Below are 14068 nucleotides of genomic sequence, written 5' to 3' on the forward strand. Positions count from 1 at the left end.
TATTTTTTTGAATATTTCGGCAGAAAAAGCTTTCTCCGAAATTTTTTTTTCTTTTTCGATTCTGCAAATACATAGTATTATGAGACTGTTTGCGGTTTGGACCAAAAATGTACAGGGTGTTTATCAGAAGATCATGGACTTGGACAACTCAAATTAATCGAAACTCAAGATTTTCAAATTGGAATCTATATTTTTTTTTATTTCAGTCGATTCTACGTACAAAAATTGTAATAAAATTTTAGTTTTTTTCTGTGTTTCCGGAAGTCACAGACTACTCCACACAGTGAGGAATTGTGGTTTTTTCCATTTAAAGTTCTTGCTCTTAAAGTATTCATTTTAGGTATGGGGTTTGCTTGAGCAACCCACTATTTTTGTACGTAGAATCGACAGAAATAATAAAAAATGTAGGTTCTAATTTGAAAATCTTGAGTTTTGATGAATTTGAGTTGTCCAAGTTCATGATCTTATAAACACCCTGTGAATTTTTGGTCCAAATCATAAACAGTATTATAATACTACGTATTTGTAGAATAGAAAAAGAAAAAAATGTTACCGAGAAAAGTTTTCTCTGCCGAAATATTCAAAAAATGTGAGTCCTCATCGCCACCACTTTTTTCATAAGAATCCCATTAACTCATGAACCGTTGAGTTTTTACCCAAGGTGTGGCATATTGCCAAAATTGTCATAAAAAAAGGTATCTAATGATGCAATAATATACTGGGTGTGCCATTTGAAATAAGAGAGAAATAGTCTGTTTCCGAGATAACTTGAAGTTGTAGAGATCAGAAAATATTTTAAGGAGAAAAATCATTGTCTCAAACCCCAATATGCAAATTTCCATCCCAAAATTATGACCAGTTTTCCATAAACGTCAAATAGGCGATCCCGGTGAATCACCCTGTATATAAATAGACCCATTGTTGAACAAACGGCAATCAAGAAGGATAACAATATCGGGCGCAACGCAATCGCTATAGGTATTGTTAAATCGATTCCGTAACCAGCTCTGATCCGATTCTTTATGGCCGGTTCCCACGTAACGGATCAAAGTGGAGAACACGTTTTACATAAACGTTACGCAATCGAAAGTGCAAGTGTCAAGTTTTGCCGCGTGCGATAAACAGATAGAGATCTCGGCGCGGATAGAACGACGTCTGGATTGTGGAACTTCCATTTCATTTTAGTTTTTTTCACGATTTTACAATTTTTTTTTTCGAAAAAATTGAGTGTATTAATAAAGGTGAAAGATTTTATCTTCGCGCCATTTTGGATATATTAAAAATGACATATCGATTACGTCATGACAGGTCGGTAGCTGACACATGACAGTTGTTAAATATGGAGTGCGAATTTGCACTTTTGCAGTCCTTCAATAACCCATAATATCGAATATAAATAGCAAGAAGTGGAGAACCTTTGAAGTGGATTCGTGTATTGAACAGATAAGAAGCACGCATTTCGATCCAGGGGACTAACAAGCGCAGAAGCGTATTCAACACAAAACAAAAAAGCCCTAAGAAATTCTCAAAATCCCTAGTTTCTCTTGATTTTTGATAGGTGCGGCAACATAGCATTTATTTTTCTTTAAAACGACGTACACACCTCATTTTTTCTCAGATTTCCTGATGATTTTTTTTTAAGTTTTAGGGAGGCGTAAAACAAGCTCTGCTGAGTATTTTATTGCCCATCGGCTACAGCAGCTTGTCATTCGATTAAAGCTCAGTTCACTTGTTCTGAACACTCAAAAATTTCCCAACGAAACATCACAAGTATACTTCAAAACAAAGCGAACAGCAGGAGTTTTCCCCCTATGAGCGTTTCAGCAGAGGGCCCCATACGATAACTATATTTAGTATACAATCTTTACGTCATATCGCTCCAATATAGACAGCTGTGCGATAATTGCCACTAATATCCCAGCAACGTTTAACGAATTATTATCGTTTTCATCTGCTGATGCTCGATACGGGTATACGCATTATCATTTAGTGATATAACATCGTATTTTATTTTTCGATGATCCGTGATCTTTGACAAAAAAATACTGACCGACACAATCAAATTATTAGGTACGCCTTAAAACCTTCAAAAAGTGTCCTCGAACTAGTACACCAGCTGCTAGATAACTCAATAAATTGCATCTTCCAGGTTTAGGCAAATCCAAACATCGCCCTATAGTTCAGTAGTTCTGCTCAAAAATTATAAGACCTAACTACTGGCCGATGGTTTTGTCCCTTTTGATTAATAAATGAAAGAGGAGGAATTAGTTTATGAAAAAACAAAAATGATCATGACACCAACCAGACCAAAATAAAAGGTCTATAGTCCACCTTGTAGTATTTATAGGGCAAGGTTTCAATGAAGGGCAACCAAACCTAAGAAAATCAAGCGATTATGTAGCACATTTTTAAATTCTACAACGTTCAAACTCCAGTAGGGTGCAGCGATATCACCGGCCTATAGTCCAGCCTGTAGTTTCATCTTACTACCAAATAGCATAACGTAACATGGAAAGGAAACCGAACAAAGAATGTTAAAAGTTCCCAATATTCAATAAAAATATAACCTATTCCCCACTATCAAAACAAACTATTATAATATGACAGAATCTCGTTTAATTTCCTTCGAAGTATCACTTCCTTTTTTATTGAGACCGAACCAAAGGCCTATAGTCCCCTTGTAGTGTTGATAGGGTTAAGTCTTAAGAAGCGTACCCAAAGCTAAGAAAATCAAGCGATTATGTAGCACATTTTCGAATTCTACAACGTTCAAACTCAAGTAGAGTGTAGACACATCACCGGCCTATAGTCCAGCCTGTAGTTCCCAAATAGCACAACGTAACACGGAAATGGAACCAAACAAAGAATCTAAAAAGTTCCCAATATTCAATAAAAATATAACTTTTTCCTCACAATCAAATTATAATATGATAGAATCTTGTTTAATTTTTGTTCGAAGTATCACCTCCTTTTTTTTATTGAGACCGAACCAAAGGCCTATAGTCCACCCTTTAGTATTGATAAGGTAAGGTTTTAATGAAGGGTAACCAAAGGTAAGAAAATTAAGCGATTATGTAGCACATTTTCGAAATCTACAAACCGGCCTATAGTCCAGCCTGTAGTTTCCAGATACCACAACGTAACACGGAAAGAACCAAACAACAAAGAATCTAAAAAGTACCCAACCCGCATCGGGAAGTGTTTTTAGGACACCTGTAGGCCGTCGATTCGTGAACCGACCATTATCTCCAAATCGCCCAATAATGTCTGTTCTTAATGATGACTCCGTTCCGCTACCATCGGTCATTAACTATAGATAACGCCACGCCGCGGGTCAATCGGCGTAGGCTCTGCTGGGTCTGTGTTTTGATTGTTTCGACGTCACGTTCCGTGCAAAAACAATGGACGAGAGGTTCATCTCAATTGACGTCGACCCTACGGGACGTCCCACGCAACGTGTAACGGCTAACGACCTGCGTTTCGATTTGAAATTGGTGCCGATTGGCCGCTGAACTACAGGCCGGCGACCTGATACGTTCGGCGATAGAAGAAGCAATCTGCGAGATTAATCTATTTGAGAACACCACTAACTTTATTGAATACTGAACTATAGGCCAATAGATAAATCTGACTGGATTGCGGCACATACTGAACCATCGGCCTGTAGTTCAACATTTAGATCAGCTCAAATATTCAATAGACTCTTGAGCATACAAGTAATACTATAGATCGATAAATAGCTTTGATTGTATTGCATCTTAGCAAACTAGCCGAACAAACTAATACCCCCATATTTAATATCCTGCAGACAATGATGCATATATAATATGGACTATAGGCTGTAGATTAATTCAATTATCTCCTATAGACATAGGCTGATATAGTTCCCTTCTCTAAGAACTATAATAGATTCTAGGCTGAACTGAACTATAGGCTGTGAGTTCAATTTGTGCTGATCATGCAAATTCTTGAAGAGCTGTATTGAAGAACTATCATAGGCTATAGGCTGAAGTGAACTATAGGCCGTGGGTTTAATTTGAGCTGCTCGTGCCAATTCTTCAAGAGCTGTATAGAAGATCTATCACAGACTATAGTCTGAACTGAACTATAGGCCATGTGTTCAATTTGCGCTGTTCATGTAAATTCTTGGAAAACTGTATTGAAGAACTATCATAGGCTATAGGAAGTGAACTATAGGCCGTGGGTTTAATTTGGACTGCTCGTGCCAATTCTTGAACAGCTGTATTGAAGATCTATCACAGACTATAGGCTGAACTGAACTAAAGGCTGAACTAGACTATAGGCTGAACTGAACTATAGGCCATGGGTTCAATTTATGTTGTTCATGTAAATTCTTGAAGAGATGTTTTGAGGAACTATCATAGGCTATAGGCCGAAGTGAACTATAGGCCGTGGGTTTAATTTGGGCTGCTCGTGCCAATTCTTGAAGATCTATCACAGAGTATAGGCTGAACTGAACTATAGGCCATGGGTTCAGTTTGTGCCGTTCATGTTAATTCTTGAAGAGCTATTTTGAGGAATTATCATAGGCTATAGGCTGAAGTGAACTATAGGCCGTGGGTTTAACTTGGGCTGCTCGTGCCAATTCTTGAAGAGCTGTATTGAAGATCTATAGGCTGAACTGAATTATAGGCCATGGTTTTAATTTGCGCTGTTCCAATTTTTGAAGAGCTGTTTTGAGGAACTATCACAGACTAGAGGCTGAACTGGGAGTTCAATGTTTATGTTAATTCTTGAAGAGCTTTTTTAGATGAAAATTCAAGATAGGATCACCATATTAACCTTTTTTTTTTGCACTAATTTGCGCCGTTTCTTATTCGCACACTGACCTACTCGCCCAAAAAAATATATATATATATACCGGATGCCGCCTCGTCCACTGGCTTACCAAGAGGTGAGTGTCTTTTGGTTAGACACACACATGCCTCAGCCGTATAAGGGCCCCATTCAGGTGTTTCCCGTAAATGGGGACAATGGTCGGATTGTGTGTCAATACAAGAATTTTACGACTCGTCGAGAATGAGGAATATGGCCGGACGGAATCTCTTCACGCTTTCCAACAAGATTGTGACGAACAGATAGACTTTTGTGTTTGATTTGTGGGTTGATGCTGTAAATTTAACAATTATGGCTTCTTTTGAAATTACTAATTCAATGGGCGATGAAAGAGTTAGTCTGGCAATTCTGAAAACTGTTATAATTTGCCCATTATATTTCAGTAAGCAATCAGGAACTACTTAATTGAGACAGTTGTATCTAAATGGTTTTCCAATAAGTGGTTTCATTTTGATTGAAAAAAGAGTTAGTTTTAAGAGAAATCAATGGATGTTTATTTCCTTGTAAACAGAAACTTGTGATAGGCCAGTTCCAAAAGTGACAGCTGCCTATATAGCGGGCTAGATTCAAATCGAAACCTCTTGTTGGAATATCCTGTACAAGGTGGACAAATTTCGTTGTTTTAGCACTACAACTTTAAACCAGAGGAGAAAGAAAAATCTGATACCCCATTCTTAACCCCGTACTTATAAATATTAATAATATATTGCTTACAGTCTGGAAATTAGTCCATTATTTCAGAAGTTATAGGTTATAAACTGAAATTTTCAAACAAAAATTTGTAAATTTTCTCAACGCTGCCATTTCTCCTGGACGCAAAATACGAACTCGAATACTCACTTTGTTGTAGATCAGAGCTCGATCTTCGAAAAACGTTTTCATTCGAGGGGTCTGTGACGAATATTTCAGGAGATATAACGATTTTTGTACAGAGATTCAATTTTTAGTGATTTTTTCCAAAATTTCAAAGTCGAATATTAATATATAAAAATATAATTTGACGAAAAATTGGTGGCAGTTTACTTCAAATTAGCATCACCACCCAATGAACATTGTTGTGGTTTCCATTCCCCAGATGGCGCCCCACGCTTAGCATTCCTCACAACTTCTAACCCAGCGCAATAAATAGTAGTTACCAACACTCTTCTGCAAGATTGGACAAACCCAATGTTGGCGTATATCTCGTATGGTCATGCATGAAAAAAAAAACGAAAATAAAATAGGACATCACACGTTGTTAGTAGCGTACGTTAGTGGCGTGGAAGGGAAGAGTAAAAAAAAAATAGAAACAGCCTTAATTTCGTATTAGTCTGGTGGGAAAAGAAGAAAACAAAAAAAAAAAAAAAGTTTCGTCTTTGATAAATACCAAAAAATCTACTCGAAGGGTTGTGTGTGTGGGTTTCAAAATAGCTCCTGTGACTTCTAGCGGTCCTGCTGGCACTCGTACGGCTCGCTTTGTTGTCGTAGATTTTGCGTTTGGCTTCTGCATTTTTGGAATGAAGATAGATTAGAAAGGGAAGGAGTGACAAGACACGGTAGAATCGATAAATAAAACCGTATTCTTTTTCATTAAGTTCCCTTTTACTGCACTTGTGCGGAAAAGAAGGAATTTGTTCAATACGTAACTTACGAAAAACATTGCAAATTCTACACACTGGCTTATAATATCTTTTTATTTCGAAGAATATTCCGGAAAAACGAAGTAATAAACATAGATAAAGGGAGCTATATCATTCAGTAAGCAAATTTGGTCCCCAACATGAACAATGAAATTTGACATTAAGTGCGCGGAAATGAAAGCATATCAGTGATACGATATTTCACTCAATTCGCGAGTTAATCCACGAAGAACACACTTCTTATGTCCCATAGTGAATCAACGTTTCATATTAACTCAAAATATATTGAAATAAATACCTAAATATATCGGAAATTCAGAAAACAAACTTCAAGCGCGCCAAACGACGTGAAACAACCGATGACACTAGGAGAGCAAAAGTTGCCAAACCTTGGATTTCAGCAGGTAGATACAGGAAATAATAAATATTCTGCTTATTTTAAATTCGACAATTAGGAAAAATATCGGATTCCAAATATACAAATTTGCATATTTAATCGGGAATCACTCGAATAATATATTTCATTCAATATAATATACATTCACAACGATATAGTAAAATTGTAGATTTGAAAATATATCACAATCCGACAACGTAATCTAACCATGTTGGGGACATGTAAAAATTACGTATACTCCCTCTATCTATGTTCATTACTCTATGTCCGAAACCAATTGTTTTTCAATGAAGGACGACAAATAAAATGAATAAAGTAGTCGAAACTTTTTGCAATCGAACCTGCGGCAGCTTTAGCACAATAGTTTGTACAAATATAATACGGAGCAATATAAACAAAGTAAATTGCATGGTTTGCCCATAGGGCAATTTTTAGGTACCACCCTGCATCTTAAAAGTTAAGACGTTTAGGACATATGCTCATATGGAGTCTTTTTATTAAAATGGGCCCAAAAATCACCACCATAAATATTGAAATTCAATTTGGAACCACCCTGTATAGCTCGGAAAGGCACATTATTTACGTGTTCCAATAACCTAATTTTGTATTCACAAAAAACACATTCTTCGTTGAGATCCGGTACATCAACATTGAATACGAAATTCCGAAAAAAAAAAATTGGCTGTTTCACGCTCATTTCAAACCGATCTGGAAGCTTCTCAAAACGGTCTCGTATAACTAGAGATCATATTAATTTGACGTCAATTTTCGCATAGACGTAGAGGAAAAAAAACAAGCGATGTGGAACACAGATAACGAACTAACGTGCTCTTTACTGACGCGTTTCTCTCAGAAAGAAAGCCAGCCAAATTGGCTGCCTAAGGGTGGGTACACACGTCGACGCAAAAGTCCTCGGTACTAAAGGGGCTTGGTCCCATCAAATTAGAAGTCTTTTCGAGCACAATAGAACGTTTTCGCAGGTTCAATTTTCTCGTTAACGGGGAAATAAATTAAAGATTGACACGATCGTCGCTATGACTCGTCTAAACGACTTGTACGATGACCCCGAAGGTCGTTGTTACCGAATCAAGGCCAGCCGTGATCTCGTATATTGCTTTTAATGACTGCCAACTTAATTCTACTTAAATGCATTCATTATCGAAATGGTCGATAGGCTATTTGACAAATTATCCAGCGGTATGTTTATTGAGAACATTTAATATGTGGATATTTTTAATTCGCATAAATATTTCTCAAAATAAAGCAATTAAAAAAATTTAAAAAGGCATTTTGTCATGGTGGCGTGACAATGACGTCAGTAGGATATAACAGGCCAATTGAAAAGTCTCCGGTCTACACATTTTTTTTTTGTAAAATTAGATTTTATTATTCAACATAGTTGCCTTCGAGGGCGATACAGCGATTATAGCGATCTTCCAACTTTTCGATACCATTTTTGTATTACGATTTGTCTTTCGCTTAAAATGGGCCTCAGTTTCGGCGAGAACAGGAAAAAGTCGCTGGGGGCCAGATCTGGCGAATACGGTGGATGCAGAAGAACCACAGAACAGTTGTACCAATCAATGATGGTTGATTTTCCTGATGCGGACCCCGGAAACTCTTCATTAAGCCAAGATTTTGCTTCAATTGTATTTTTTTCCTTCAAAAAACAATATTTTATCAGCACATGAAATTCTTTTTTTACCATCTTTTTTCAAATAACAAAAGTAGCTACACTCACAACGCAATATCTCACAAACTAATGGTCGGACTGCTGTCAAATACTAACACGTATCGTTTGAAGGTTAGTACTAAGTAAAAATCATATGGATTTAATACTAGCACCGCCATCTGTGCATCAATTGGCCTAATAGGACTTATCTTCAACTTGGTGGACAATTGTGATCACCTTTTCTAGTCAGGAAAATTATTTAATTGTAAACATCTCTTTGATTTATTACAACCTTCCTATAACGATACGTTCGAGGTTTGAATTCAATGTTATTTTAAATACCCTTTTTGAAAACCTTTCCATAGAGAAAATTCATCAGTTCAAATTCTCAAAATAACGAAAAATAGCGTTATATTTCATCAGTGTCAAATAGCCTATTCCATTTTATCGAATATGATGTTCCTTCAAGTTAGTTCAAATGAAAACGACCTTTAAAATAGTTCAAAGATGTTCATCTGAATAATGTTAAGATTGTTTCACACGCAGAAAAAACCAAAACGTTCTGTATTTATTTCCTTCATTTTCCCAAGTACATTCAACTGCTTCAAATCGACCATCATCAAGACAAAACGCAAGTTTTCAAATTGGTCAAAGACGCTCCGAACGTGTGTACACACCTTTAGCGCGTGACGAGTGATAATAGGCGGTGAAGGCGGTAATCATCTTTTGTACTACCGAAATTTCGAATCTCCGTTTGAATAGGACCCCCCCGAGGGGGGACAAGATCAGATAGTGCGGCAACTTGAGATAGTTCACAAGACGAATTTTTTAATCGTTCTTTTCGTTCAAGCTTTTTAAGCTGGATACTCACCATCCGAAAGAACCTCGTAAGCCTCTGAGATCTCCTTGAAACGTTTTGTGGCCTCGTCCATGTTGTTGGGGTTCTTGTCCGGGTGCCATTTCAGAGCCAATTTTCGGTACCTGAGGACAAAGAGAAAATAAGGGACTACATAGACTACAGGATTTAAGCATGTTAGAGCCAGACGGTTATATAACGACAAAATTAAAGTCTAGGGTTTTTTTCGTCATGTTGGGTTATTAACATTTTTTCTCTCTAATTCTATAGCAAATCCGCCCATTCTGAAGGGACTCAATCAGTCATTTATTTTGTTTACATTAGTTATTTATATTAGAACAACTATTGCATGACTAACAAAGCCCAAAAGACTGGTAGATCTTGACAGAAACTTTGTTGAGTCACCGACAAATTGAAAAGAGAATTCTATTTTGGAAATATACACAGGTATAAAATCTGGGGATTCGGTTGGCGCTTTTTCGATCGATCATAGTGTAGTGGGTAAAGAAAACAACTTTTTCAGATATGTACATAGGCGCACAACTTCGCTTCCGCCGTTTTTTTTTTTTCCGAAATTCGAGATTTCGAGGTTTTGAAAAGCGATCCACGAATCGATCCAATTTTTCACTTCTTCATAAGACCGGAAGTACTGATCAGCAAGACCATGTGCCATTGATCTAAACAAGTGATAGTCCGAGGGAGCAATGTCTGGAGAATACGGCGCAACATCGGGTCGAGCATTGTCATGCTGTAAAATCACTTTATCATGTCTCTCGTTGTATTGCGACCGTTTTTCTTTCAATGCTCGGCTGAAACGCATTAAATGCGTTCGATAACGATCGCTTGTGAATGTTTCAGTCGGTGTTAACAACTCATAATACACTGCGCCGAGCTGTTCCACCAAATACTGAGCATGACCTTAGAACCGTGAATATTTGGTTTGGCTGTCGACGTGGAAGCATAGCCGTGATATCCCCATGATTTTCTGCGCTTGCGGTTATCGTAATGAACCAATTGTTCGTCTGCAATCACAATGCGTTGCAGAAATCGCTTCCGTCTTTGCCTTGCAAGAAGCTGTTCACAAGTAAATAAACGCCGTTCAACATCTGTCTGCTTCAACTCGTACGCCACCCAATTTTACTTGTTTCTGAATCATTCCCATGACTTTCAGCCGTTTTGAAATGGCTTGTTGCGTCACTCCCAATGATCCTGCCAATTCTTGTTGCGTTTGACACGAGTCTTGATCAAGTAATGCCTCCAATTCTGCATCTTCGAAAACCTTCTCTCTTCCACCACGATGCTGGACTTCGACGTCAAAATCAACGTCCTTGAAGCGTTGAAACCACTCTTGGCACTTTCTTTCACTAATAGCGGTCTCACCATAGGTATTTGAGATCATTCGATGAGCCTCAGCCGCAGATTTCTTTATATTAAAGAAGAAAATTAAAACAACCTGCAAATGACGTGAATTCGGCTCGTAAGCTGACATGTTTAATCGACAATAACTTTATGATGTAGACACAAATCGACTAATATCTCGATATCGTTATGTTTACAAATACCTAAGCTTATTGTATGACATATACGATCTATTTAATTCGTCCACCACTCACCGCTACAGACATCTATTGCAAAACGGCGGAAGCAAAGTTGTACACCTAAAATATCAAAAACAGAAGTGACCATTGCGTCTATTTCTTCCTCGATGCAACACCCTGTACACAATTTAATGTGAAGGTATAATCATTTCAACGCCTTCATTATCATCAGATTTCTTCGACATCTCTCACACGCAGAGAAAGCTGAAGGATCCATTAGAGAAGATTCGTTTTCCTTCGTTCTTTACAATTTTTTTTTCACTTATCGAAGCTTATTTCACGTTTTGAAGGAAGTAGGCCTATCATCGATTGACGCGGTTTTCTTTTCTTGTCTAATTGGGAGAGATCATCGGATTCAATTAAGTACGATATCTCCTGATCATCGACATCGGCGATCGTTTGTAAGACTATCACACCTATTATGGAAGAAAGTGCTTATTGATTGGATCTGTGTGGCCAATTTGTTGGATGTGGGAAAATGGGGAAATGTTTGCGTAAAAAAAAAACCTAGAGAAGCAATTTCATATTTAATTCACGTCGAATTCGTCTACAGATTGGAACTTATGTTTGACAATCTGGCAATCAACAACATAAGTAAACTGGAACAAAATCGGCAATGTGCCTCCTAAAAGAAGAAGAAGAAAGTTATGTGCAAAATGGGTGCCGCGCGAGCTTAAAACCGATCGAAAGCAACAACGTGTTAATGATTCTGAGCAGTGTTTGAAGCTGTTTATGTGCAATAAACCTGAATTTTTGCGTCGATACGTAACGAATGAATGAAACATGACTCCATCATTTCACTCCGGAGTCCAATCGACAATCAACTGAGTGGACTGCACACGATGAACCCAATCCAAAGCGAGGAAAAACACAACAGTCAGCTGGCAAGGTTATGGCATCAGTATTCTGGGATGCGCAAGGTTTAATATTCATTGATTACCTCCAAAAGGGCTTGACCATCAACAGCGATCATGATACAGCGTTATTGGATTGTTTAAAGGATGAAATCTTTAAAAAACGGCCCCATTTGAAGAAAAACAAGTGCTGTTTCATCAAGACAATGCGCCTTGTCACAAATCAAGGAAAACAATGGCAAAATTGCATGCATTGGACTTCGAATTGTTTCTGCATTCACCGTATTCGCCAGATCTGGCCCCCAGCGACTTTTTCCTGTTCTCAGAACTCAAAAGAATGCTCGCTGGAAAGAAATTTAGCGCCAATGAAGAAGTAATCGCCGAAACTGAGGCCTATTTTGAAGCGAAAGACAAATCGTACTAGAAAAATGGTATCGAAAAGTTGTAAGATCGCTATAACCGCTGTATCGCCCTCGAAGGCAACTATGTTGAATAATAAAATCGAATTTTGCCAAAAAAATGTGTTTTACTATGGTAGACCAGGGACCTTTCAATTGGCCTGTTAGTAACTGTTAAAACAAGTTTGAATCTACGAGAAAATAATGACTTTTAACAGTTGAGATCTTATTCACAATCTCTATGCGTTATTATGTAACGAGCAACATAATTGTGCAATGTAGGTACACACACACCAATGACGGCATAGGTTCAAATCGCTAATCGATAATTCTGTCCCTTCTCATTTTGGCAACATAATTGGATACCTGGGTTGCTAGCATTACAAACAATGCGTGATATTCCTGGTTAGAATCAAGGGAATGCATATTGTATTGTTTCGCTATTGATCCATGTGTGTGTAACAAGCCTCGTTTGACATAGGTACCTACGACTCTGGTTAGATTCTCTTTGTGTTTGAGAGCTTGTTCACAGAACAGGCAGAACGCTCTACTATTTTGTTACAATGTGAATTGTCTCACAACGGTAAAAGCAGGTGTTTAGGGAAATTTTACTGAGATTTAATTCAATATTGAAAATATTACAGGAATTTATCGATTACTTATTTTTGATTAATTATAGTTATTCCACAACTGAATCCAAATTCAATACGCTCTAATAAGTGTGACGTCACACACCGCCATTTTTGGTTCTCCTGTCAGTGTTCGGAATCCAAACAAATAAATTGTCATTTAAATTAGTACAGTGTCGTTGAAGGAATTGGCTTATTTTCATGAATAAGAGTATTTGAGGAACGATTTCAGTATTAATTGATAGACAGAAGGAACGAGGTTGATACCAATAAGTTTGAATCCTGTATCATTCCAAAGATTTTGTATAAAGCCGTGTTTATTAGTTGAAGTTCAAGTTCGAACTTACTGGCATCAATCTCGTTCCTTCTGTCTATCAATTGATGGTAAAATCGTTCCTTAAATAATCTTATTTATCAAAATAAGCCAATTTCTTCAACGACAGCGTACTAATTTGAATGACAATTTGTTTGTTTGGATTCTGAACACTGACAGGAGAACCAAAAATGGCGGTGTGTGACGTCATCACTAATAGAGCGTACTGTCGCAACTATACTCCCATTAAAACGTCAATATTATTGTCAACCATAGAATAATCTGCGGACCTGTCTATAGTTTGACAGGTGAGAATGTCAATTTACTAATTTGGAAGGGTTCTTCTTTCGTTGAACGATTCATGATGAATTGCCAAACCTCACTAAACAGAAATATGTCAGCAGACTTTGACATTCTCACCTGTCAAACTCTGTTGACATATTTCTGTTTAGTGAGGTTTGGCAATTCATCATGAATCGTTCAACGAAAGAAGAACCCTTCCAAATTAGTAAATGTTGATACAGAATTGTTATAATATATCTCGTAGAAAAAACGAAAAAGAACAAATAAGCGGTTTTACCGAAAACTCGGCGCTGCACAGTTCAGGTGTCTACCTCAACCCACGCGTACCGCCCGGTACGCGACCTTACACGCCCGCCGACGCCCACGTACGCGTCCGAAACGTCGGTACTTCCTATAAATTACCGGATTTATCGATATATACGCGATCCTCGTTGTCGTTGTCGGCTCGATTATCGACCCGTCGATGAAAATTCTGACGGTCGCGAATTCGCCCTGGCTGTCCCACACTGGCGATCGCAATTCGCGATATTTATACTTGTGACTTTACCGCTATTATTGTTATTATTATTTGA

The 14068-nt window shown here is 37.7% G+C and overlaps 1 protein-coding gene across 5 annotated transcripts in view; it reads right to left on the reverse strand.

Annotated features, from left to right (window-relative positions):
• Nucleotides 1–14068, reverse strand: part of LOC123680070 (dnaJ homolog subfamily B member 6-B) — a 56017-nt gene that overhangs the window by 3942 nt on the left and 38007 nt on the right. For 4 of the 5 annotated variants that reach the window (XM_045617735.1, XM_045617738.1, XM_045617736.1 and 1 more), the window contains 2 exons: nucleotides 9417–9526; nucleotides 6224–6340 (listed from right to left, as the gene is read on the reverse strand). In XM_045617735.1, coding sequence (XP_045473691.1) covers nucleotides 6224–6340; nucleotides 9417–9526 — 227 coding nt within the window. The remainder of the gene's footprint in view (nucleotides 1–6223; nucleotides 6341–9416; nucleotides 9527–14068) is intronic. The other variant, XM_045617739.1, reaches the window with a different exon arrangement.

The sequence above is a fragment of the Harmonia axyridis genome, chromosome 5 (assembly GCF_914767665.1).
Source record: "Harmonia axyridis chromosome 5, icHarAxyr1.1, whole genome shotgun sequence".
NCBI lineage: Eukaryota > Metazoa > Arthropoda > Insecta > Coleoptera > Coccinellidae > Harmonia > Harmonia axyridis.